Source organism: Rhinolophus sinicus, linkage group LG11 (assembly GCF_036562045.2).
Source record: "Rhinolophus sinicus isolate RSC01 linkage group LG11, ASM3656204v1, whole genome shotgun sequence".
NCBI classification, from domain to species: Eukaryota; Metazoa; Chordata; class Mammalia; order Chiroptera; family Rhinolophidae; genus Rhinolophus; species Rhinolophus sinicus.
In genome coordinates, this window is record NC_133760.1 from 5,798,475 (window position 1) to 5,825,320 (window position 26,846).

The following is a 26,846-nucleotide window of genomic DNA, read 5'->3' on the forward strand; positions in this document are numbered from 1 at the left end:
ACAGGCTGAACAGTTCCTGGGAGGCAGTACCCAGCTCAAGCTCAGCCCCACAGAACCCACCTCAGGTCCATTCCAGTCCTCCCCACTAAGGGGGAGCCCCAGCCTGACTTCTAATACCTAGGTTAGTTTTGCCTGTTGTTTAATTTCCTATAAATGGAATCACGTGGCGTGTGCCCGTGTCCAGCTTCTTTTGCTGAGCTTAACATGTGTAACATTACTCCATGCCACTGGGAGCCCTTGAAGTCGCCCCTGTTTCTTGCTGTGGCTTCCCCTGGTTTAAGGCCCCACCACACACTTATGCCTTCTGTGGATGAGCCTGTGGGTTGTTTCTAGTTTGGGGCTATTATGATTAAAGCTGCTACGAACCTTATTTTGGTGACTTTATTCTTATATTTTTATTCGGGAGCTACCAGGTGTGGAATTACTGGGACAGACTAAAGCATGTTCAACTCTAGAGGAGAATTTAATCAGGTCTCAGGAGGCTACGGAAGGAATAAATGCCTGTCTCATCCTATCCTTCTGCCCCTGCCCCCACTCAGCAGCAAAGAGATTGTTGTAACCTGAGTCAGCATCTATCCTCTCAGGACCCTCCAGGGGCTCCAGGCTCACTGAAAATAAATTCTGTCTCTGCCTCTCTTTATCTTGTCCCATCAAACTGGGACCATGATGACCTGCCCACATGGCCCTGTGTGACCTGATCCTAGTTCCCTATCTGCCTCACTCCCACCCTCACCTCCTCATTCATTCCACTACAGCTACACTAGCCTGTTGCTGGTCCTCACACAGCAGGCCCACTCCTGCCTCAGGGCCTTTGGGCTTGCTGTTCCCTCTGTCTGGACTGCTCTCCAGCCAGATCTCCCCAGGGCTCACTTTCTCACACCATTTACCAGGGAGGCCTTTCCCAACCAATCAATTAACAGAGCACTGCCATCAGTTGCTATCCAGAAGGCAGAGCTTTCTGTCTGGCTTGTTCACTGCTGGGTCCGAGCTGGACTTTCATTTTTCATCCCTAGGAATGCCCTCAAACCGACAACACCCAGAACCCCCTCTTCAAATACTTTGTCCCCTCCTTCAGCCCACAGTCCCCCCAACTCCCAGCATGTTCCTCTCCCAGTCATAGGCCCCAATTTCTCCCCAAGGCTCCCATCACCCCCTCAGAGAGACACACAAATGATGAGGCCCCAGCACCGGATTTTATTGCCTCCCTGGCAGAGAGGAGGCATCCTGGGAATAGTGCCAGTGGCGGGTGAGTGCCAGGCTGAGGCTGGGCCAGGGGTGTTTCCTGCCTGTGAGGCTCAGATTTAGAGTTCCAGGTGATTAGTGGTGGCTCTTGGAGGCTGAGTTTGGGGGAAAGGGGCAGGCTGGGAGATTCTGCCAGTGATAAATGGGTGGTCCCTCATCCTTCAGGTCTATGAGAGCCCCTGGGGCAGGATGGGGAGGGCTGAGAGAGGCTGTGGGGTCTCAGAGAGAGAATGTGACCCGGTGTGTCCAGGAGTTCGTGAGAGCCCAGGGGCAGGAGGACACCGAGGGGCTGTGTCCACATCCTGCAGGACCAGACATGGAGGGAGGACCTTGCCCCCTGGGTGTCTCCTCGGATCTTCCCATGGGGCCACGAGGCTGTGGTGAGTGTGCTGGGCTCAGAGCTCATCGTGGTGACGCGTCAGGTCCTCACCGTAGTTGGTGGCCTGGCTGCCCACGAACATGTTCCAGTTGCCCAGGATCTCATCTTTGCTCAGACGCCCGTCCTGGAGGGAGGGTCAGAGGTCAGAGGGGATGTCACAGGGCCCTGCATGTGAGAGCTCTCTCTGAACCAAAGTATGGCCCTCCAGATCTGTCCCCTTCCCTATGGGTCCCTCCCTGCCTCCCTTGGGTCTCTGGTTCCTCCCTTCCCTGGCCCCTCCCAGTATCTCTGTTCCTTTCTCCAGCCAAACAAGGACCCCAGCAGCTCCAGGCCCAACTCTTGGTCATGAATAGGCTGGCATCCTTCCCCCAGTGCCTGCTTGCACAGCCCCGCCAGGGCACCTTGTCCAGGTCACTCTCGTGCAGCAAGTGGTTGGCCTCCACCAGTGGCTGGTCCTGGGCTGGGGGCAGCACCCAGTGGCCGACCTCATTCCCATCCAGCCGCCCGTCCTTGTTCAGATCCCGAAAGTCCCGGAACTGCTCCCGTTCTGTCTGGACCCAGGCCGGCTCCTCCTCCCCAGGTTCCTCTGAGTACAGGTCCGCTGGGGTAGGGAAAAAGGGGCGTAACATCAGGGGCCACTGGGACCCATCCTGCGCTCCAATCTGGGCTCTGATGCTTACTGATCGTGAGACCCCTGCCACCCCCTTCACTCTGTTTCGCTTCAGTTTCTTCTGTTTAAATGGTATTAATAACAAAACCCGACTTACCGGTGATCATTATGCTTCATGTGAAATTGACTACACGTGACTGATTGATCAGTTCATTGAATGACTGAACCATCAATCAATTTAATTGACATCCACATGAAATACTGCGTACATAGTGTAGCACAGTGCCTGGCCCATAGGAATCTCTCCATATGGAGGGATGAGTGAAGACGTTTCTGGCGAGAACGCAGGAAATTCCATAATGCTACGCTTAGCTCACCTAACTCTAAGAAGTCGCTGGAGATTGTTGGTGCCTCTCCTTGTTCCAATTATTGGTAAATATTTGCAAAACTTTGTCCCAGGAGCTGGCTTGGAGAAAGTACTCCACAGATGGACTTCAAAGACATTACAACTGGCCAAGCCTTTTCACACCAGACACAAAGCCATGATAATTAGCACAGAATGCCTTTCTCCCTTCTGGGATCAGGTCAGGGACGTCATCTAGGATGGAGCAGGCACCATCAGCCTTCAGGCTTCTTCCCCTTTTTTTTTTTCTTTTTTTGTTTTTAATGGTGCTAAGTCATCATTTCTTATAGGAAATGATGGCAATGGTAAATGGGAATTAAGTGTGGGGGATGTTTCTTGTTTTGTTTTTTGTTTTTAATTTTATTTGTTTATATTAGTTTCAGATGTACAAAAATAACATAATGATTAGACATTTACACCCCTCACCCAAGTCTACTACTGTTAAGTCTGTTTGTTAACATTGTGGTAGAAAAGCACACAACATGAAATTCACTATTTGTGACATTTAATACATTCACAATGTTGTGCAACCTCCATCTAGTTACAGAACATTTTCATCACCCCAAAAGGATACCCCTTTTCAATTAAGCAGCTACCTCTACCCCACCCCCACCCCCAGCCCCTGGCAACCATTAATCTAATTTCTTTCTCTTTCTGTATAGATTTTCCTATTCTGGACATTTCATATAAATGGAGTCATACAATATTGTGGTCTTTCCCTCAGTATGATATTTTCAAGTTTCACTCACACTGTAGTATGGATTGGTGCTTCCTTCCTTTTTATGGCCCAATAATATTCCATTGTCTGGATTGAACACCTTTTCTTCATACACTCATCCACTGATGGGCGTTTGTGTTGACTATATGTGGGGAGTGCTCTATTACCCCCATTTACAGATGAGTAAACTGAGGCTCGGAGAGGGTTAGGGACTTGTTTACAGCCACATGGCTGGGAGGTGGCAGATGGGAACCAGGCGGGCTGGCTCTGGAGCCTGCACCCACCTCTCCCATCTTCCCTGACAACCCCCCACTAGCCTGGGTAAGGGCCCATGACACCCTCTCAGTACTCCTCACTCAAGCCTTTCCCCACACCATTCAACAGTTGTAAAATTACATTTTGGGGGGGATCCTGGGGACCTACCCATGTCTGTGTCCCCAGAGCACTACAGGGACCCCATAGCCTGGACATTAGGGTGAAACCCTGGGATCAGCCTTCCTGGACTCAAGTCCTGTTCCACTTGACCAGCAGTTGACCTCAGTCAAGTATTTATCCCTTTGGGCCTCAGTTTCCTTATCTATCAAGTGGAATAATAATACCCATCTCATAGGGTTGATGTGGGTATTAAATGAATTTATAAGATGTTAACCAGTCACCACAGACTGTCAGCTATTGTTATGGTTCAACTGTGATGCGTGAGTTCTTTCTCACCAAAAAACAGAAAAAAATTGTGCTTAAATAAAAATGTCCTGCCTGCAGGCTTATTCCATAAAAACATTCTAAAGAAAAATGTATTCAAACTTTAAAAACTTTCATGCTTACAAGCTTTCCCTGCAACTAATTTTTTTGCCCCCTGAGGGCAAGGACAGAGGTAGGGCCTTGGGGGATATTTTTAGAGGTATCACAAGGGCACCCTGACATCCCAAGTAAACAGGAGACATTTACACTTTGCTTTGTAAATGCAGGTTCAAGACAAGTTCCCCAACTTCCCACCCCAGGCAAATGCAGCCCGAGCCCTGATTTTGTAGAAACTTCAGACCCTCCCAGGAAGGTACTTGGTCTGTAATATAGTCTCTACTATATCCTCAACCACTAACATGCAGTAGGTGCTCAATAAATGTTTCCTGGTGCTGGCACACAGTAGGTATTTGATAAATGTTTTGTCGGTCTGGCACATAGAAGGTGTTCGATAAATGTTTCCTGGGCCTGGCCCATAGTAGGTATTTGATAAGGATTTGCTGGGCCTGGTATACAGTGGGTGATTGATCAATGTTTTTAGGGCCTGGCACATAGTAGGTGCTCAATAAATGTTCGGTGGATGCATTTATGAACTCAAACACTGCCCCTGCCTCACTTCAGAGGGCATTTGCTCTCTTACGGATGATAATGCATTGGGCTGCCTTGTCGATTACGGAGGGGATAGGCGTCTTTGGGGAGGAATTCAGCTCTCACTCACCGATGTATTCATCCACTTGGATGTAGCCATCTTTGTTCTTGTCCAAGTCCTCCATGGTTTCCTGGGGAGAAAGAGGTATTGGGGCTGGCTCCCAGTGTGTGTGTGGGGGGGCTGGCTCCCAGTGGGGGGGGGCTGGACCCCAGGGGGCAGGATGTGAGGTTCTCTTGCGGTATCTCATTCTGGGGTGGCTGTGGGGCCAGGCATTGGGGCAGTCTCAACAGGGCCTAAGTGTGCTCAGAGGTAAGTGGGAAATTTGGGGGCTTTCTGGGATGGCATAATAATGAGGGCCCTACCTGCTCTTAGTGGGTGGGGGCCACGGAACCCAGATGTCCTGGTACACAGGTTGGTTTCATGCAAGGAGAGCCATTCTGCATCCCTAACAACTTTCTCACACCCCAGCCCACACTCTCCAAGAGCAAAAGTCTTTTTTCCTTTAAAAAGCAGAGCTTAGACCCTAACTCCATTTTACATATAAACATGACTACTTGATGGACCATTTTGACACATTCAATACGTCTGCTGTTTTTTCCTTCATTTCTTGAGCAAATGAACTGTTCTCCATTTTTACATTTAAACTCACTCATTGTAAGACCATGCAAGTATCTGACCCTCCACTATGTATTCTAGCAAAGTCAAGCTCCAACATTTTAGGAATGACATAAAATACAGGATGCTCAATTACATTTGACTTTCAGATGAACAGCAAATAATTTTTTAGTCTAAGTCTGTTCCTCACAATATTTGGGACATGCGTATAGTACAGGGTGCTGAGTTACACTTGAGTGTCAGATAAATAATTTTTTAGTATAAGTATGTCACAAATATTATGTGGGACATACTTATATTAACCCCAAATACTGTGTGAGATATACTTACACTGAAGAATTATTTGTTTGTATTATTTATTGTTACAAAGTCAAATTGAATGTCCTGTGTTATTTGCTACATCTGGTGACACTACAACACTTACATATTGAAATTCCTGTTATTTATTATAACTGACTTTCCTTCAGTTCCTCCTTTATGGTAAAATTTGGGCTAATATTATGTTTTGAAATCCTGTGTATGGGGTACACTCGCTATCCACAGATGTAGAGATGACAGCAGAGTTTAGACTATGCCTTGGCAAACTTTTTTCCATAAAGGACCAGACAGTAAATATTCCTGGCTTTGTGTGCTATACCGTCTCTGTTGAACTGACTCAACTCTGTAGTTGTAGCATATGTAAGCAAACGGGTGTGGCTGTGTTACGATAAAACTATTTCCAAAGCAAGCTGTGGGCTGGATATTGTGACAGGTACTAGTTTGCTGACCGACCCCCGGTTTAGACCATGGATTCAGCTGCCTAAGTTAGACTCCAGGCTGTGCCACTTCTCATCTGGGTGATCTCAGGCAAGCCATCTCACCTCCCTTTGCTTAGGGTCCTTATCTGTAAAAGATGACAGACCACCCCATAGGGTTGGTTGCCATGACAAGTAAATAGAGGTAATGCAGGTAAAGTTGTTAGAAGGGTGCCTAGTACACAGGATATGCTCAATCAGGGTTTGTTAAATAATCTCACCTCAGGAAAATAAGGAATTGTTATAATGTTATCTTCTATTAGAGAGGGACTTTGGGCCTTGCGTGAGTCTAGGGGTTTCGAGAAGCCTGGGTTAATGACATCTTTCCTTTCTGATCTCTATTGATCCAGTGATTCCATTCCTAGAAGTTTTATCCTCTAGCTGTATTGACAAGTGTGTGTAAAGTGACATAATGAGCATTTACCTCAGGCCAATTTTACAGTTTTACATGTATGAACTCTCTAGTCCCTATATAACCACGCTCGATGTACGGATTACTATCAGTACCATCATTTTACAAATGTAGAAATTCTGGTCCAGAGAGGTTAAGTAACTTGCCCAAGGCCACACAGACAGGATGCTGGAGAGCTGGGATTTGAACCCAGGCCTTCTGGCCTCAGAGCCCTTGATCCTAAAAGCCTTGCCATAGATCCTCAAAGTATCTTCAGAAATGGAGGCACAAGAAAGGGCTTACCTGTGGGGATGGGACTGGGGAGGGTGGGGAACAGCGTGGGGGAGACAGGAGGGAAGAAGATTGTTCACCTTTTTTACATCTTTCGGGCGTTTAACCATATCAATTTGTTACCTATTTGAGAAATACATATAATTACATTTTTAAAATAATCTGTGAAAAGTTAGGCATGGTAGAAGTGGGTGTAAATCCTCCCACTAAGAATGACACTGAGGGTTGGGGGGATTATGAGAGATGTCACCATTGATCTGCGTTTATGGCCTGAGTTCCCTAGGGAAGGTGTTGGAGGACTAGGTGACTGGAACCCCCAAGGTAAGCTCTGGGAGGCTGGCCCTTACGGCAACCACGATATCCCGCATGTGTGGGAACTCCTCTGGGTGCAAGAAGGCTGTCAGCTCCTCCCGACTGGCCATCGAGTCCCCATCCTGGTCAGCCACCCGGAAACGCCGCTCGTCCCGAGCCAGCATCTTCCTGTAGGTCTCTGCATCCTCTAAGTCATGAAATTCTTCACCTGGAAAAGGAGGGAGCTCGGTAAAATGTGCTTTCCTGGAGAGACTACCAGGCAGGTTGAGGAAAAAGACAAAAAGATCTAACTCAGGGAGGTCAGGGCAGAAAGACCTCCACCTAATTATACATAATATATATTCACTACTTGCTACCTTGTAGTGACAGCTTATTATATGCTAAGCTCTTTACCTACAATATTGTATTTAACCCTCACAACAAGCAAGTAAAGTGAGTTCTTTTGTTTATTCTCACTTTGTGAAGGAGAAACTGATGTCCAGAAAGGAAATAACTTGGCAAAGGTCATAAATCAGGAATGATAGACACTGGCCATTGGACCCCCAAGTCACATTCTGATGCAGTAGGTTATACTGCCTCAGGCTGCTGGACAGAGAGGAAGGGAAGGGCATTTTCAACAGAAGGAACAGTATGTGCAAAGTGTCAAGGTTTGAAGAATGTGGTGAGTTCAGGGAAATGGCAGAAGATCCATCTGGCTGGGGCAGATAATCCAGAAAAACCATGCTGGAGGGGTGGGTTATGCTTGGCTAAGGAGCTGGAACTCTCTCCTGGGGGCCCTGGGGAGTCATGGTGGGGGTGTGGGCATGGGCGTGTCAGGGTCAGCCCTGGGTGTGGAAAGATCCATCCGGGGATATATGAGGGACAGGCTGGGGTGAGGGTACAGGAGTAAGAGAACAAGAGCTGTGGGGGGCCCAGGGCTGGGGTATGGAGACATGGAGGAGGGAACCCTGAGATTCAGGGGTCAGGGTAAATGGCTTTGGGGTTCTCAGAATGAGAGGTCAAAGGTCAGATGGGGCATGGAAGGTAGATGTCCCTGGTCAAGGATCTGAAGTACCCCAGTCCCAGTACCCATAGAGGTCATGAGTGCCAGAAGGAGAAGCCAGAGATCAGAGACTGGGGATTTCAGGGTGATAGGGTCCAGGAAGTGGGTAGACCCTGATCAAGAATCAGAGGTCAAAGGTCAGGGATTCTGCTAATGGGCCAAAGGTTCTTAGGATGAGAGGGTCAAAAAGGTCAGGGTCAAGGTGTGTGTTAAGAGCAGGGGGGTCTCACCACCTACCGGGCGTGTAGTAGCCATAGGTGGCGTTGCGCAGCTCCTCCCAACCCACACGCCCGTCGCGGTCTGTGTCATACGTGTCCCAGGCTGCGCTCACCGAGTCCCGTATGTGTCGCTGCTGCGTGTGAGCGATCCACGCGCGGAGCTCAGCTAGTGACACCCAGCCGTCCCCATCCCCAGCGCGGTCCATGCGGTCCACGATGCGCCTGTGGACGGGGGAGGGGCACACGTCAGTCTCAACCCCCACCACCCCGGGATCTTTCCTTCGTGTAGGCTCTGCTCTCAAGAAGAGCCACGCCCCCAGTGGAGAACACCCGCATATGAGGCTGAAAATGGTCCTCGAGCTGCCGAGGAGGCGCATGTCAATCCGGACCACGCCCACCGCAGGGCTCCGCCCCCTCAGCCCAGACTCCGCGTGTCCAGAGAGGCGATCGCCCACATTCTGAAACCCAGCCAGCCTACAGTTGGCGCTGCGGTCCAAGGCACGCTCGGATGAAGGTCCTATCACAGTCCAGGGACAAACCCTCCGCTCTGGTTCCGCTCCTCGACCCTGCACGTGCTCCATCTCTGGCTTGTCGGAGTTGGGGCGTCACACCGCGCCCCTGGCCCGCAGTACTGTCCCAAAACTCCCTTTGAACTACTACAGCCCCGGCCACATACACCCGCTACACCTCTCGCCCCATGTCCCGCCCCTCACCCCCGCTGCCAGTCTTAGGACCCTTCCTTCTAACCCCGCCTCCTGCTTCGCCCCCTCCCTAGAAGCGCCGGTCAATTTCGGGTCCCTTTCCCAGCAGTCCTGCCCCATGCTGCGTCCCACTGGTCCCCTCCTTTTTCCCAGCCGTTAGCTGGCACTGCCCTCTGACCATCGTCTGCAACCCCGCAGGCTCGGCCTCCACCACTCCCCCCACCCCCGTGCTCCGGCGAATCCTGTGCACGCCCCATCTCCTGTCAAGCCCCCAGTAGGCCCCACCTCACTTCCCGTTTCTCCCGCCAAGCCAGTTGGCTCCCAGGTCCCTCGCCCTTCCCCTCGCCAGGCCCTGCCACTGATTTGGATCCTCTCTCAACCGCTAACAGAGCGCTCAAGAAGCTTTCTTGTCAGTCACAGTTCCTAAGCCCCTGCGACCCAGTCCCCAGGGTCGAATCCGAGTCGGCCCTTCACACCGCTCCCGCGCCAGGTAGTCTCTGCTGGGATCAGTCCGGGGCTAGCTTTGTCCCCAAGTCTCACACCCTACCCTGAGGTTTGAGATGTTAAGAGCGTGGGCTCCACAGCGAGATATCCTAGGTTCAAATCATGCAGCCTCCTCTTACTGGCTGTGTGACTGTGGGCAAGTCACTTAATCTGTCTGTGCCTCAGTTTCCCCCACTGTAAAATGGGGATAAATAATAGAAAGTACTCCATAGCGTGGTTGTGGGAAATACATTAGTTAACCTGGCATTGCAGTACGTGCTATGCCAAAGGTGTTAGCCTCTCCCTGCCTTTCCTCCCCCATCCTTCCTTCATCCAACCCCATCCATGCACAATCTCCCAGCCAGAGGCCTGACCACCACTGCTATCTCCACCTTGATTTAGCCGCCATGGTCTCTTGTTTCCCACCTTGACTACTGCAGTAGCTTTGGCTCACTGCTTCTTGCTCCCTATAGCCTGTTCCCCAAATGGCAACCAGAGGGATTGTTAAAATCTAAGTCAGCTCATGTCCTCCTTCTCCTCAGAGCTCTCACTCAGAGAAAAACTTAAATCTTCACTGTGGCCCAGAAGGCTCTGCATGACCCCTTTGTTCCCTCTCTGCCATCACCTCCCACTCTCTACTCTCTCTTTGCTCACTGGGTTCCAGCCACACTGGCCTCACTGTTCCTTAAACACATCAGGCCTACTCCTGCCTCTGGGCCTTTGTACTTACATTTCCCTCTGCCTGGAATGCTATACATACACACATGGCTCAAATACTACCTTTTCCTTGAGGCTTCCCCTGACCTCCCTGTTTCAAATTACAACCCTAAATCTTCCCGACCCCATCTCTCTCCTACCCCAGACGGGCTTGGCTTTCCTCCGGGCTGAGCTGGTCGAATTCCTTGGCTACCTCTCGTCCCAGGAAAGCCTCATGGTCGTATTGGAAGTTCCCGTGGGCGTCATCATGAGGCGCCTCGCTCAGTGGGGCCGTCTGGTGCACCCTCCCCTGGCCATGAGGGCCTGCATCAGGGGACGGCTTCCCCTGGGCCCTGTGCCTGAGCAGCAAGAGCAACAGCAGAACTGATAGTCGCCACATCATCAGTCCCTGCGGAGTGGCAGAGACTAGGAGTCAGGGGTCACAGAGAAAAGGACAGAGACGGGACAGAGTGGGGGTGGGGGAGACCTAAAACAGGGCAGGGAGATGGTAACTGGCCACAAAATTTTGGGCTCAAGAAAGGCCGGTGATGGGGAAAAAGGAGCCAGGTTCTCAGAAGTAAAACCAGCTGTGGGGACGGAATCTTCTGAAGGAGTCCCAGATGGGTCCCAAAGCCGCAAGTGGAGGGGTTCAAGCAGGAGACGTGGCGCACTTCCCACGCAAAGTGTGGGACGGGGTGGTGGCCAGAGAGAAATCATGCAGGTTCCCGAGCATCGTTTCCAGCCTGGACCCTAGTCCCCGACCCGAACGGACCCGAACCTTCCTCCCTGGGCCAGCCCCCCGCCCCCGCCTCCCTTTACCAAGTTATCCAGCCACATTTCGTTCTCCAAGCTGTTCTCGGTTCTCCAAAAAACGATGCCCAATTTGGCGGCTCTCCAGCCAGGCCCCGCCTCCGGCAGCGCAGAGGCCCCGCCCTCCGACCAATGAGCACTCAAGAGGACCCCACGGGGCGGGGCGGGTGAAAGTCGGGCGGGCAGCGGGCGCCCCTCGCCACGTCCACAAAGGAAAGCGCGGCCAGCGAGGTTCCGCCGGTTCCTTTCCCAGAGCTGGCTGGGGGCGATGCCGGAGTGGTGCCGCGGGGGAGAACTACAACTCCCGGCAGGCGCCCTGCCCGACCACCTCCAGTGGTTCTAACTCCAAAGTCTCATGGGAGATGTATTTTTATCTCTTTCCCTTTGTCAGCATGGTTTAAGAAGGGAACCTAGGGGCCAGAGGAGACATCCGGTCCCTGATAGAGGGAACAATTCTCTTCGGCTCCACCAAGGAGTCAGGTCAGACGCCAGCCAAGAATTCCTCAAATGCCTGGCACAGTGTAGGCATTCAGTAAATATTTGTGAAATTTATAAATGAAAAATTCATCACTTGGTATATAAAATTGGCAGATTCCACCATGGCAACATATTAGCCTCAGGGGAGATTTAAAGCCCAGGGCTTATACCATTTATTTATTCCCCCCACCCATTCCCTTACCTCCGCGCTGAGAAAGTTGAAATGAGAACACAATGATTCGGGCCCATACTCATGTTATATGTGGAGATGGAAAAGAGTCATATATATCAGGAGGGGAAATTGAGGCATATCACAGGAGAAGTCCAGAGGGAGGACATCGGGCCCAGGACTCTTTCTGGAGGCTCAAAAATACCAGGATTCCAGGAGGTCTCACAGCATGAAAGGGACCTGACTACATTAGCTGGTAGCAGCCAGGATGGGGGACGATCAGGCAGTTGCTGAGAAGGCTTTTATGTCCTAATAGTCAGCATCCTTGGAGAGACCAGGAGTGGGCAGGAGGGTCCCTACATCATCTCCACGGAGAGAGATCCAAGGTGCTGAGGAAGGAGAAAGGGGGCAGGTCGGAATCTCTGAAATCCCCTAGGTCTCTGCCCCTCCTCCCCACACGTGTGTGCGTGTGTGTGAGTCTCTGTCCTACTCTGTGGGTTTCTGTCTCCGAGTCTTTGTTTACCCGCTCCAGTTCTTTCCCCACGTCTGTCTAGATCTCTGACCCCCTCTTTTGGGGTCTCTATCACTCTCTCTGAGGCTCTTCCCACTTCCCCATACCTGGCAAACCACTCCGCATCCTCCTCCACAGCAGAGCTCCTCCTGCAGCCATTGCTAGGAGCAGTAAGAAGCTGACGACAATTGCAACCACTGGCACTGAGGACTTGGCTGATGATTCTGCAGACAAAGAAATGCTGTGAGATGTTGAATGGACCCTCCACCAGGACAGGGGATTGGGAGTTCTCAATCTCTCCCAAACTCAGAGATCCCAGCACCAAGTTTTGGAGAACGCGTGTGGACAGAGGAAAGGCCAATCAGCCGGTGTTCTGGGTCTGGACAGAATGCCCCCAGGTTGGATGTAAGAACCAGCCATAGCAAGAGCGGTCTCAGTCACACTGGCCAAGGGACCTGTAGCAGCAGGGTGGATGGTATTAGAACTCGGAGAGGGGACTAGCTGGTTAGTTCAGTTGGTTAGAGCATGGTGCTAATAACACTAAGGTTGTCGGTTCGATCCCCACATGGGCCACTGTGAGCTGCGCCCTCCTAAAAAAAAAAAAAAAAAAAAAGAACTCGGAGAGATGGGGCAGGCACAGAGCAGTAAATCAGACCCAAAGCAGTAAATGGTCAGTGTTGGCGAGGACTGGCAGAAGCAGAACAGAAGGTGGTCAGACTTAGGGAGGACTGTCCATAGTGGTTAATAGGTGGTTAGACTCAATGAGGCCAGCAGCAGCAGCATGGAAGGCAAGGGATGATAAGCAACACAGGACCGAAGGCTGTGGAAGAATTGGCTCTAGCAGGGCACAAGGCAGTTAGACTCAAGGAGGACTGACAACAGAGGGGTGAAAGGTAGTCAGACTCAGGAAGGATTACTGCAGCAGAGGGACGAAAAGCAACCACAAACAGAGAGTATCGTCACCCAGGGGGACCTCACCTAGCTCCACAGTGAGGGGCTGTGACAGCCCAACGTGCTGCACCAGGCAGCGGTAGTGGTGCTCATCACCACTTTTGACTGTTAGAGAAGACCAAGCGTAGAAGGAGCCGTCGCCGTTGGGGCCAAGGTTGCCCTCACCGGAGCCAACTGCCAGCCCATTCCTCAGGAAACGCAGTTGCAGCTCGGGCGGGTAGAAGGAGAAAGCACTGCAGGTGAGCACAGAAAAGCCGGGGCTGCCTGGTCTGGCCTTCAGGCGCATGGAGGGTGGCTCTGCAGACAAACAGGCAGACAAGTCTAAGTACCAAGCCAACAAACCTCCCAGTGTGGGGCTGGATAAGGACATAGAGTGGCCTCCATTCCCTCCCTTCTACCCAGCAAGCCCCACCATGTGCCTTGCACTGTGCTGAGCCTGAAGATTATAGTGGTAAAGGGGGAAGGACCTTCCGAAGGGGACAGGGACCCAACCTATCCACTCTGAGGGTATCCATCTCTCATCCATTCCTTCCTACAATTGACATGTACTGAGCATCTACCATGTTCCAGGCATTCTTCTAGGCACTGGGAACACAACAGTAAACAAGACAGACAAAAGTCCCTGTCCTCATAGAGCTTATGTTCTAATGAGGAGAGAGAGACAAATATTTGTGTACAAATAAGTGAAAGGGAAACAGACTCTGAAAGTGTAGTGATGAGGGAAAATAAGACAGACGCGATAGTCATTAAAAAGACAGTTAAGAGAGCTATCATGAACTATTTCATGCCAGCACATTTGAAATTTGAATGAACTGGACAAATTCCTGAGAAATACAACTTCCCAAAACTGACAAAAGAAGAAATTAAACACTTGAGTAGTACAATAGCTATTTTAAAAGTTTAATCCATAATTTAAAACTTTTCAACAAATAAAATTCCAGGTCCAGATGACATCATTGGTGAATTCTTCAAAAAAAAACCTAAAGAAGCAATAATACTACTCTCACACAAATTCTTCCAAGGAATAGAAAAAAAAAGAAACCATTCCCAGCACTTTTTATGAAGCCAGAATAACTTCAAGAAATGGAATTTAATTTTGAGTCTGTTTTCATGAAAATACTCAAAATCCCTAAACAAAATATTAGCAGTTAATATAAAACAATTTACATTATGATCAAGTGAAGTTTGTTCCAGGAAAGCAAGCTTGGTTTAACATTTGAAAGTTGGTTAATATAACTCACACAATTAGAATAAAAATAAAAAAGCAAGTAGTCATTTGATAAAATTCAGCACCACTCAAAATAAAAAAATAAAACAAAACCAAAAATCTTAGCAAACCAGGAGTTGAAAAGAAACTTCCTTAATTTGACAATGGAAATCAACCAAAAATCTGTAACTCACTTAATACTAATGGTAAAAAGTTGAATGCTTTCCCTGTGAGTTTGAGAATACAAATGTTCATTATTGCCACTCTATTCAACATTGTACTGGGGATCCTAGCCAGTGCAATAAGAAAAAAATAGCATTAAAATAGGAAAAGAAAATAAGTAAAACATGTCAAAGATGACAAATGCAAAATAATCTCTAAAAAATTAACAAAAATAAGTGAATTAAGCAAAATTTCTGGGTACAAGGGAAATACCAGGGTGCCAAAAAAATGTATACACATGACTTGTATTCATCTTTTGCTATCAGTATATATTGAGTATTACAATTTTAATAATTTTTTCCTTTCTTAAAATGTGTATACATTTTTTTGGCACCCTCTGTATATAAACATCAACAGTATTTCTATACACTAGCTACAAACAGTTAGAAAATGAAGTTTTTAGAATTACCACTTAGAGAAACATCAAAAAATGTCTAATACTTAGGAATAAATTTAACCAAAGAGGTGCAAGACGTCTAAATGGAAAACTACAAACTATTACTGATAGAAGTTAAAGGATATCTAAACAAGTAAAGGGATATACTGTATTCATGGGTTAGAAGATTTAATATTGTTAAGATGTAAATTCTCCACACCTGATCTATAGATACAATTTAATTACTATCAAAATACCAACAGGATTTTTTTTTTTATTGGCAGAAACTGACAAGCAGAAATGCACATAGAAATGCAAATAACATAGAATAACCAAGACAATAAAGCTGGAGAACTTAACTACTAGAAATCAAAACTTTCTACAAAGTTACATTAATCAAGAGAGTGAGGTAGTGGCTCAATTTCAATCCAACAGATCAGTGGAATAGAGGAGACTGTCAAGAAGCAGATCCATACCTAATTTAGGAAAAAGGCTCCACTGCAATTCCGTGGAGGAGAGGGGATGAAGCTCTTGTAACAAATGATGCTGGGTCAACTGGATATCCATGAGGGACACATGAACCTCGATCCCTTTCCTTATACCATTATACCCAATTAACTCAAGATGGATCATATAGCTAAATATGAAAACTATTTATCAATCAAGCTTCTACAAGAAGACATAAGAGAATACCTTCATACTTTGGGAGAGGGAAGATTTCTTAAAGAGAACACACAAAAGAGCTATAGAATAGGGGCTGGCCCGTGGCTCAGGCGGTTAGAGCTCCTTGCTCCTAATGCCGAAGGCTGCCGGTTCGATTCCCACATGGGCCAGTGGGCTCTCAACCACAAGGTCGCCGGTTCGATTCCTCAACTCCTACAAGAGATGGTGGGCTGTGCCCCCTACAACTAGCAACGGCAACTGGACCTAGAGCTGCACCCTCCACAACTAAGATTGAAAGGACAACAACTTGACTTGGAAAAAAGCCTGGAATCACACACTGTTCTCCAATAAAAAAAGAAAAAAACAGAAAAAAGAAAAACAAGAGCTATAAGATAAAAGATTGATAAATTGATCTTCATCAAAACTGAGAACTTTTGTTCAGCAAGTTTGCATTAAGAACATGAGGGCCGGCCCGGTGGCTCAGGCAGTTAGAGCTCCGTGCTTCTAACTCCAAAGGCTGCCGGTTCGATTCCCACATGGGCCAGTGGGCTCTCAACCACAAGGTTGCCAGTTCAATTCCTCGACTCCCGCAAGGGATGGTGGCCTGTGCCCCCTGCAACTAGCAACGGCAACTGGACCTAGAGCTGAGCTGCACCCTCCACAGCTAAGACTGAAAGAACAACAACTTGAAGCTGAACAGAACCCTCCACAACTAAGATTGAAAGGACAACAACTTGACTTGGAGAAAAGACCTGGAAATGCACACTGTTCCCCAATAAAGTCCTGTTCCCCTTCCCCAATAAAATCTTTAAAAAAAAAAAAAGAACGTGAAAAGCTGCAGACTGAGAGAAGTTATTTCCAATAGAACCATCTGACATATCCAAAGGACTCATATCCAGAACACACAACAAACTCTAATAGAAAAAAGACAAAAATTCTGATTTAAAAATGGGTAAAGGATATAGTCATGGGATATAAAATACAGCATAGCAAATATAGACAGTGGTATTATAATAGCTATATACAAGGTCAGATGGGTAGTAGACTTGGTGGGGTTATCACTTTCTTAGGGGTGTAAATGCCTGATCATTATGTTGTTTCGTACACCTGAAACCAATAAAAAATGTTAAAATAAATAAATAAATGGATAAAGGAATCAAAAAGCCACTCCAAAAGTGGAGACATCCAACTGGCCAATAATGTGAAAAAGTACTCAACATAGCAAGTCATTAAATCATTTATCTGATTTTATCAAATCATTTATCGGATTTTCGTTTATCATCAGATAAATGAAAAATGCAATCACAATATGATACCACTACACGTAACCCACCAGAATGGTTAAAATTAAAGACAGCATCAAATTCTGGCAAGCCTGTGAACCAATGGAATTTATGTACATGGCTGATGAGAGTATAAAACTGGTGAGAAAATGTTTAGTACCACCTACTAAAGCTAATCTTATGCCTACACTATGACACAACAATTCCACTTATGGGTGTTTAGTCAAAATAAATGAAAATACAGATTCATCAAAAGACATGTAAGGGGCCGGCCCGGTGGCTCAGGCGGTTAGGGCTCCGTGCCCCTAACTCCGAAGGCTGCCAGTTCGATTCCCACATGGGCCAGTGGGCTCTCAACCACAAGGTTGCCAGTTCAATTCCTCGAGTCCTGCAAGGGACGGTGGGCTCTGCCCCCTGCAACTAAGATTGAACATGGCACCTTGAGCTGAGCTGCCTCCTGGATGGCTCAGTTGTTGGTTGGAGCGCGGGCTCTCAACCACAAGGTTGCCAGTTCAATTCCTCAACTCCCGCAAGGGATGGTGGGCAGTGCCCCCTGCAACTAAAATTGAACACGGCACCTTGAGCTGAGCTGCCACTGAGCTCCTGGATGGCTCAGTTGGTTGGAGCATGCCCTCTCAACCACAAGGTTACCTGTTCGACTCCCGCAAGGGATGGTGGGCTGTGCCCCCTGCAACTAGCAACGGCAACTGGACATGGAGCTGAGCTGTGCCCTCCACAACTAAGACTGAAAGGACAACAACTTGAAGCTAAACAGACTCCTCCACAACTAAGATTGAAAGGACAACAACTTGACTTGGGGGAAAAAAAAAAAAAAAAAAGTCCTGAAGTACACACTGTTCCCCAATAAAGTCCTGTTCCCCTTCCCCAATAAAATCTTTAAAAAAAAAAAAAAAAAAGACATTTAAGAGAATGTTCATAGCAGCTTTACCCTTAATAGCCCCAATCTGGAAATAAACCATTCACTGATAAACTGTGGTATGAACCAGGCAATGAAATACTACTCAGCAGTAAAAAGAATAAACTGCTGACAGACGGAACAATAGTCTCATGACACGAGCTTGAATGAAAGAAGCGAGACACAAACAAGCACATGCTCATAGCTATGAAGTTCAAAATCAGGCAACACTGTGGTAATAGAAGTCAGGTTAGTTGTTACCCTTCGGGGAGGGGGTATGCAATGGGAGGGGACACAAGGAAATCTTCTGGGGTGATGGAAATATTCTAGATCTTGATCCGGAGGGCAAGTACATGAGCACATATAAAAATTAATCAAGCTATGTACGTTAAGTAGGTAAGTTACACCTCAATAAGAAAAAATTTTAAATTAAAGATATAGTAATGATTGAATAGACAAAGCAATGGCATGAATGACAATAATAATAGTGGGGGCACACTTTAGTCAGGGTGGTCAGGGAGGGCCCTGCTGAAGAGCCCCCATCCAAAATCAAACCTAAAGGCATGAGAAGAACCCAATCATGGCAGTATCCCAAGGAAAACAATCACAAGCACAGGAAACAGCACGTGCAAAGGTCCTGAGGAGGGAAAGAATCAGACATGTTGGAGGATCGAGGGAAGGTCACTGGAGCAGGGATGTTGTGAAATTACAGTGGCGGAAAGCAGCCAGACCATGCAGGGCTTGTGGGCCACAGAGTAGAGTTTGGGTTTTAGTCCAAGACTAGTGGGAAGCTATTTGGATTGTTTTAAGAAATGGCAGGATGGTTGCTCGTTTACATTTCAAAACATGGTCTGTATTGAGGGCAGAGATGGCAGCTGGAATTGCAAGGTAGGGGGGACACTGAGGACAAAAGAGCTATACTGTGTTCCCCAGAAAATAAGACCTAGCTGGACAATCAACTCCAATGTGTCTTTTGGAGCAAAAATTAATATAAGACCCAGTCTTATTTTGCTATAAGACCGGGTCTTACAATATAATATAATGTAATGTAATATAATATAATACTAGGTCTTATATTAATTTTTGCTCCAAAAGACTCATTAGAGCTGATTGTCTGGCTAGGTCTCATTTTTGGGGAAACATGGTAATTCCAGCCCTTGAGAATTCCCCAAACATCTACATCATTATAGCTCAGAGTGACATGTGCTGTAACAGAGGTCACACAAGGCATTGTGGGAGCCCCAAGAGGCAAGTGAAAGCCTCATGGGCCAGAGAAATCTCCCTGGCTGTGACACCAGTGGAACTGGAAGGAAAATGGCAGAAGGGAAGAAATGGGAGGGTTGGCATGAGCTCAAGGAACTCTAGGTGATTCCTTCTGGCTGAGTGGGGCAGATGGAGAAATGTGAGGCTGAGGAGAGGGACAGAGGCCATGCCACACGGGGTCTCGATGCCAGGGTGAGGGGCTTGAGTTGTGTTCTGAGGGCTCTCGGAGCCATGGGAGGGCTGTGTGCAGGAGAGGAGCAGGGTCAGCTCTGGGGTAGAAAGACCCTCTGGGATGTGTGGGGGATAAGCTGCAGGGGGGAGATTGGAAGTCAGGAGGCCAGGCAGGAGGCTGGGGAAGAGGACGAGGCCTAAGGTGGGGCCATGGGGAATGGAGAGATCCACTGGGGTCAAGAGATTCTTCCGGAGGTTGCTCACCCTTCCACTCCAGGTTTCCACGGCCTCTCTCCAGATGGCCCAGCAAGCGCTGGGGGCAGGAGTACAGCAGGAAGGTCTTCTCCTTGTTGACCGCCTCTGCCTGCTGCATCCACTTGTCACTGATGGTCTTGGCCTCAGGCCAGTCTCCAACCCAGGTGCCCACCTTGGGGTCAAACTTCATGAAATCCTCGCCATTCAGGGCAAACTTGGCCACAGGCACAGAGGTATTGTCAGGCCCCAACTCACAGCCCAGCAGGCCCTGCAGGGTGTAGGAACCTGGGGTACCCACACACAGGTGAGCATGGCCCAGGAGCAGGGGCCCACCCCCTTGTCGGTCAGACCCAGGAGTCCAGCCCCCAGGTCCTCAGCCCTCAGACCCAGGAATCCAAGTCTTGCCTCCTTCCTCCAAGACTGTGAGAGCTTCCAGGAAAAGCTTCTGCTTGTTCCTCAGGTCCGTCGTCTCTTTTTCCCAATACCAGGACACCTGGTTTTCCCAGACCCAAGCCCCGTACGGCTCAGCCTGGGCCCGCAGGTTATTGTAGCTCAGGTACTGCTGTGGACCCAGCCAACCTGATACCCAGAAGGCAGGGGTCCCCGGGGCAGGGGAGGACACCGAGGTGAAGTGGTACAACAGGGAGCGATGGCTGTCTGCTGGAGAGAGACAGAGGTGAATGCAGCAAATGGGGCCGGAGGTACCTAGACAGGGAGCAAGAGAGACACCCGGAGAGAGGAGCGACTCGACCCCGGACAGAGGGGACAGACTCTGAGAAAGTGGGCAGACTCAGCTATGAGAGCACAAAGACTCAGAGAGAAGGGGACAGGAATCTGGAGACAGGGGAACAGGTGCTTCCCAGACACACTGAGCGAAGGAGGAGAAAATAATAAACCAAATGAAACACGGGGAAGGAGAAAACGTTGGCTCGACGGAAACCTCAGATTTCGCTTTGTCCTCTCCTTTCTGGCGGGTGGCACCTCCCTCCGCCCCGGCAGCCCCGACTGAGCACCTCTCACCTGCGCGAAGTGTCCCGGGCAGGAGGAACAGCAGGAGACAAAGCCCCCAGGGCAGTGGCCGGGGGACCCGCATCCTGAGAGGGAGACCTGGGGCGGGAGGAGGCGCGTGACTCCTCCGGACCCCCGGCCCACGCCTTCCTCCCCCAGCTCCGCTGGGCTCCGCCACCACGCCGACGCCTGTGGGTGTGGGTTCGCGGCTCCTTCCAGGAGAGTGACAACAATGCCCTACGCCTCAATGAACTTTCACCCCTTAATTTGATCCATGTTGGTTAATTAATTACAGAGCCTGGATAGGCTGAAATTTCATTTTCGGAGCTCATCCCCGCCTCCTTCTCCTCCTCCTCTTCCTCTTCCTCCTCCTCTCTGGGACCCGGGAGTCCCGGCCCCAGCCCCTCCTCCTCCAGACCCAGGAGTCCGGGCCCCCAGCCCCTCCTCCCTCAGACTCGAGAGTCCGGGTCCCAGACCCTCCTCCCTTGGCCCCAGGATCCCGGACCCCAGCCCGTCCCCCTCGGGGCCCGGGCCCCAGCTCTGCTCACAGCAGCCGCGATCCCTTCCCGCCTGCAGCCCCAGCTGGCTCCCGTGACTGGAGACCCCAGTTCCTCTCTCACATCCTGTCCGGAGACTGTTCCCCGACTCCGGGAATATACAACTCCGCCCCCCAGCTGCAGGGCACACCCCAGGCCCTGGGCCCAGACTCTCTGAATATGTCTCTGCTGCTCTCTTGAAAACTTTCGTCGTTTTTTTTGGGTCTCTTTCTCTGTTGTTGTTGTTGTTTTTTCATTTTGAGGGTATCAGCCAGCCAGCGAATTCATGACAAAGTTGGGAATAGAAACCAGCACTATCAGAGTGCAAAATTCGGAGGTCTCTGTGGGTCCCCTTCTTACCTCATTTAACCTCCACAAGGCCTTCACTAGCTCCTGCTACAAAGAAAGGTCTCTAGATCCTGTGTTTCCTTCTTGGAACCCCTCCCCCAAGTGTCGCCTTAAAGTGCCCCTGCAGTTCCTTTTTTTTTTTTTAAACAAAATATTTTTTTTGTAAAGTAAAAAGTTTTGTATAAAAGCATTATAGATGAAAAGCTTTATTTACATTTATTAATTCAAGGTCCAATTATGCACCAAATACTGAACGGGCACAACAGGCTGCTGGTGCAAAGCAAAATGGACAAAGATTCCCCTTCTACCAAATGATGTGATGAATGCAAAACAAAAGCTTTTATACAACTATTATGATTTAATCAATAGAAATAAAGCGTTGTATAGTAGAAATAAATAAGTAAAATAAAGCAGAGGGGGTGACAACACATGAAATCTGCCCAAATACCAAAAGGGCAGAAATATTAATAAACTGGAAAGCCACCCATCTCCAAAAAGACACTTCTTGTGGTTCTAAAGTTGCTTCAAACCTGAACACAAACGCTGTGCCTCGCTTATAATTTCTTCACGAAAGCAAAAACTGCAAAGAACTGTAGACTAGTATTAGTATCAATTTTCCATGCAAAATGAACAAGAATTTATTTGAAATATCTTACATTGTGAACTGAAGTAAACTTGACAAACTACCATTATACTGAAGTTTTGTACCATGAATTCAAATCAGCCTATTTTTTCCCCCTTTTTCTGCCTCCCCCTATCCCCACTTCGGTTCAAGCTGTTGTTTCTCAGTCTAGGTGTGTAGGACACAGCTCCCTAGCATGCTGGTATTATGGGTGCTCTCCCTTCCCCCTGGCCCCCCAGGCTGAGGCAGTCGGTTGCTTGTCATCAGTCGGCCGTTCACAGCAGCTCTCTCTGGCTGCGGGCTACTCATGCTGGCCACCAGTGGCTCATGGCAGCACATGTGGCCCAGGGCAGCACACAGGAGCCCAGCTTCCAGGGAAAGCTGTTGTTCACAATCTTAGCTGTAGAGGGCGCAGCTTACTGGCCCATGTGGGAATTGAACTGGCGACCTCAGCGTTAGGAGCACAGCGCTCTAACCACCTGAGCCGCCAGGCCCGCCCCAAATCAGCCTATTTCTGAAGCTTTTCCACCCTCATTCCCTACGGATGTCTTTTATACAGTGACCTCAAGTGTAGTATTGCCCACAAGCCTTTGGGTAATGAGTCCTTGTAGTTCTTTAATGTCTTCTGATAGGACCTCCGCAGCACAGAGTCCCAATATATGTTACTACACTTTTATAAGAGTGTAGTAACATATATTGGTATCTGCAGGGGGGTCCTGGAACTAATTCCCCCATAGATACCAAGGCACACCAATGTACTACTATCAGGCTTAGAGGCCCCCTCCAGTCACCCACCCCCAGCCCACACTCCTTCTATACTGCTTCCATTCATTTGTTTTATTTTAAAATGCACAAAACATAAGATTTATCATTTAATGATATTTAGTGCAGTCACAATTTTGTAAACCATCACCATTGTCTAGTTCCAGAACTTCTTCATCACCCCAAAAGGAAACCCCATACTCATCAAGCAGCCCCTCCTCCTCCTAGCCCCTGGCAGCCACCAATCTGCTTTCCGTCTCTATGGATTTACCTATTCTGCACATTTCATATAAATGGGATCATACAATATTGTGGCCTTTTGTGTCTGTCTTCTTTCACTTAGCGTATTGTTTTGAAGATTTAACCATGCTGTAGCATGGATCAGAACTTCATTCCTTTTTATGGCTGAATAATATTCCATTGTTTGGATCTATCACCTTTTCTTTATCCATTCATCCATTGATGGACGTTTTGGATTGTTTCTACTTTTTGGATATTATAAATAATGCTGCTATGAGCATTATGTATGTTTTTTGTTTTTTTAAAACAGCTGTTTTCAATTCTTTTGGGTATATACCGGGAATGGAATTACTAGGTCATATGATGTATTAGTCAGGGTTCTCTGGAGAAACAGAACCAACAGGATGTGTATATACATATATAGAAAGACACTTACTTCAAGGAATTGGCTCACATGATTGTGGAGGCTTGCTGAGTCGAAAATCTGATATGGGTGGTGTGCAAGCTGGGAATTCAGGAAGGAGCTGCAGCTCAAGTCCAAAAGCAGGAAGAACTGGGAAGAGCTGATCTAGCAGATGAAGTTCAAAGGTATGTGCTGGCAGAATTCTTTCTTGCTTGGGAGAGGTCTGTTTTTTCTTCTATTTAGGCTGTCAGCTGATTGGATGTGGCCTACTCACATTATGGAGGCCAGCTTCCTTTACTCAAAGCCCACTGATTTCAGTGTAAATCTCATCCAAAAACGCCCTCACAGAAATATCTAGAGTAATGTTGGACTAAACAGCTGTGCACTACAGCCCAGCCAAGTTGACACATGAAATGAACCACTACCGATGGTAAATTTGTGTTCGACTTATTGACGAACCTCTGTTGATTTTTGTTATTCTCTCTGGGTTCTGCTAGGATATTCATAGACCCACCCGAAGGGGCTGCGTATAATGACACTGAAGGATCATACTTTCATGTCCTGTGAGCCCTATTACAGCACCATTAGCTCTTTCCTAAAATACACTGAGGAACCTGCCATGCCCAGCTGTCCCTTCTATGTCCCTTGGGATTCAGATGTCTCTGAGACACTATTCCAGCAGCCCCTGGGCTCTCATTTTAAAGGCCCTCAGGACCCTACTATGATGTTCCTTAGACCCTGATATAAAGTACCCAATATCCTGTGACAGTGCCCCAGGACTCTGTTATACTTTTCCTTGAAGCTTGAAAACCATCACCCTAGGGCCCCATTGCACCCCTCATGACTGTTGTAATAACTCACTTGAACTCCAGTGCCCCTGAGTCCTCCGGGACCTTTGCCAGAGGCCCCACCCTGTCCCTGGGTCCCTGATAATCTCAGGCCCCCACCCCCATGCTCCTTGCGTCCCTATGAGTATCCTGAGACACAGCAATAACAACTTTAGGAGCCTCCACTAATGTCCCGCAGAGTGGGCCACCCCATCTCTGGGATCCTGCTAAATGAGTCCTGAGACCTCACAGAATGGCCGCAGAGGGCCCTCAGCCCCAGGCCCCTGCTCCTGCCACCAAACCTGTTTTAATTCCTTCAGTTTTTGTTGTAAAGCTGAGTGGGGCTCCCCAAACCCACGCCTGGGTTCTCTCTATTATTGTCCCTTACCAGGCCCTGTCCAATGAAACATGTATAAACAGACACAAAGAGATAGGTAGGTAGGTAGGTAGGTAGGTAGGTGGGTGGGTGGGTGGGTGGGTGGGTGGGTAGGTAGGTAGGTAGGTAGGCAGACAGACAAACACATAGATATACAGAGAGAAAACTCAATAGGAAAAAAAGAAACAATTAGACCCTCCAGGACCTGCTATAATATCTCCTAGCCTGTAAGAAACCTTCCACATTTCCAAGGAACTTGCTATCATGCCCCTTCGACCAACTAGATTGCTGCTCCCTCATCCTGGAGGTCCCCACCGTAAGGGACCCTACTAAAAAAATGGCCCTGAGATCCCACCCCATGGCTCTGTGTGTCCCCTTATAGATGCCCTGGGTCCTCCTCTAATGGTTAAAACACACCCCTAGGATTCTTCTCTATTGCCCAGGACCTTAAAATAATGCCACGAGAGCTCTGATGACAAGTCCTTGGGTTCCTGTCCCCATACTCCCAGGAGGTTAGTGCATTGCCCCTGGGCCTTCCCAGTGTCCCCACGTCTTCTAAGGCCCCAGGTCCTACTGTAATGCTTATGTTTTGCTCAACTGTTCTTCAGGTCCTTCTTTACCCATCTCTGGATATCTCCTCTAGGTGTCCTTTGTCCTGCTACAATGTCCCATCGGCTGTCACTTCAACACCTCTCAGCACTCTATAGCCCGTTGAGTTCTTTGATTCCTGATAAAATATGTCCCCAGACCCTACAATATTCCCCCCCTGAGCACTCAGAAGGTCCCCTGGATCCTGCTGAAATGGGTGCAGTTCTACTTCATGTAATTAAAACGGCTTCGGGGTGTCCCCTCTAAAACCCTCTGGGTCCTGCCAGGACCCTAGTATAATGCCTCTTAGGTCTACCATGAAGTCTTTAGGTTCCTGTTAGAGTCCAAGGGCCTGCTATTCCGTGTCCCCAGAAACATCAGTGTCCTACAGGGGGTTCTGGGAAAATTCCCGCAGGTTTTCACCCAGGCATCCTGGGATCCCGCTTCAGCAGCCATCTGCAGGGCCCTGGATCATTTTATTAGTGTCCTATGACTGCTGTAACCAATTACCACAAACTTAGTGGTTTAAAACAACACAAATGAATTATTTTTCAGCTCTGGAGACCAGAAGTCCATAGGGCTGGTTTCTTCTGGAGGCTTCCGGGGAGAATTCATTTCCTGGTCTTTTCAAGCTGCTTGGGGCTACCTGCATTCCCTGGCTTATGGACTCTTCCTCCATCTTCAAAACTAGCATCTTCTCTCCTCTTTGACCCCTGTGTCTGTCCTTATACCTCTGACTCTGATCCTTTTGTATCCCTCTTATAAGGACCGTTATAATAACATTTGTCCCACCAGGGTAATCCAGGATCATCTTCCCATCTCAAGATCCTGAAATTAATCACATCTGCAAAGTCCCTTTTATCATATATTATAAAGTCATATATTCACAGGTTTTGGGGGAATAGGGCGTAGACATCTTTGGGAGACCATTATCTAGCCTACCATAGTCACAGAGGATGCCCTCCCTTGCCTAGTGGCAGGACCAGTTACTAATCCTTTGGGTGCAATGCCAAAGGAAAATGTGGGGCCCCTTGTTCCAGTTTCAAGATGGTTCAAGCACAGCATTAAACCAAACACAGGTCCCTTTCGAGCAATGGCTCAGCCTGCGAGGGGAGCTCGCCCACGAAGGCACCTTGGCCGCTGGGGTCCGTGCACCATAAATGGCCTCAGTCAGCTCTGATTAATGCTTCCTGAATTGCCACCTTAACATCCACTCCTTCCCTCTGCACCTACACTGTAGCGCCCCCTACTGACCCAGGGAGGCAATCACACCTAAGTTCAAAACCAAATCCTACCTTTTCTAGGTAGGCTTCTCTGAACCTTGGTTTCTTTGTGAAATGGGGATAATTGTGCTTTCCTCAACAGAGAGGCTTAAGTGAGTCAAGGCTTGCAAAGGGCATATAGTAGGGCACAGAAGTAACACTTACTCCCCTAGATGCTTCCTGCTCATCCCAGGCTGCTGTTAAGGTCCTCCAGTTCACTCTAGATACTAGTAGGCTCTCAGACACCAAGCCCTGGATCTGTCTTGCTCACTCTTGCATCCCAAGAGTCAGCATAGTAAATATTTGTAGAATGAATGA

At 48.4% G+C, this 26,846-nt stretch overlaps 2 protein-coding genes across 5 annotated transcripts; both read right to left on the reverse strand.

Moving 5' to 3' along the window:
* Positions 1 to 1,174: 1,174 nt before the first annotated feature.
* RCN3 (reticulocalbin 3) lies at positions 1,175 to 11,670 on the reverse strand. Its single transcript, XM_019741627.2, has 7 exons — positions 11,102 to 11,670; positions 10,444 to 10,691; positions 8,422 to 8,624; positions 7,178 to 7,350; positions 4,809 to 4,869; positions 2,023 to 2,222; positions 1,175 to 1,745 (listed from the first exon to the last, which is right to left on the reverse strand). The coding sequence occupies exons 1-7, from the start codon at positions 11,117 to 11,119 to the stop codon at positions 1,638 to 1,640; spliced, it is 1,011 nt and encodes a 336-aa protein (XP_019597186.1). The 5' UTR covers positions 11,120 to 11,670; the 3' UTR covers positions 1,175 to 1,637.
* Positions 11,671 to 11,807: 137 nt separating this feature from the next.
* FCGRT (Fc gamma receptor and transporter) lies at positions 11,808 to 21,547 on the reverse strand. 4 transcript variants are annotated; one of them, XM_074316090.1, is made up of 7 exons: positions 21,461 to 21,547; positions 20,577 to 20,663; positions 19,962 to 20,213; positions 19,566 to 19,841; positions 13,228 to 13,497; positions 12,357 to 12,473; positions 11,808 to 12,127 (listed from the first exon to the last, which is right to left on the reverse strand). In XM_074316090.1, the coding sequence occupies exons 2-7, from the start codon at positions 20,647 to 20,649 to the stop codon at positions 12,048 to 12,050; spliced, it is 1,068 nt and encodes a 355-aa protein (XP_074172191.1). In that variant the 5' UTR covers positions 20,650 to 20,663; positions 21,461 to 21,547; the 3' UTR covers positions 11,808 to 12,047. The 4 variants fall into 4 exon arrangements, with proteins under 4 accessions (XP_074172191.1, XP_019597184.1, XP_019597185.1 ...); XM_019741625.2 differs by having other exon boundaries at positions 19,962 to 20,216; XM_019741626.2 differs by lacking the exon at positions 21,461 to 21,547 and adding an exon at positions 21,113 to 21,249.
* Positions 21,548 to 26,846: the final 5,299 nt, after the last annotated feature.

Excerpts from the sequence above, each read along its gene's own strand:
- RCN3 (XM_019741627.2), bottom strand. Across the intron at positions 8,625-10,443 it reads GAAAGCCAAGCCCGTCTGGG|GCGCATCGTGGACCGCATGG; the intron begins GTAGGAGAGAGA and ends CCCCGTCCACAG. Across the intron at positions 2,223-4,808 it reads CCAAGTGGATGAATACATCG|CGGACCTGTACTCAGAGGAA; the intron begins GTGAGTGAGAGC and ends TCCCTACCCCAG.
- FCGRT (XM_019741625.2), bottom strand. The coding sequence starts at position 20,649 with ATGCGGGTCCCCCGGCCACTGCCCTGGGGGCTTTGTCTCCTGCTGTTC. Across the intron at positions 12,474-13,227 it reads GCCCCTCACTGTGGAGCTAG|AATCATCAGCCAAGTCCTCA; the intron begins GTGAGGTCCCCC and ends CTTTGTCTGCAG. Across the intron at positions 12,128-12,356 it reads GATGCGGAGTGGTTTGCCAG|CACCTTGGATCTCTCTCCGT; the intron begins GTATGGGGAAGT and ends CTCCTTCCTCAG.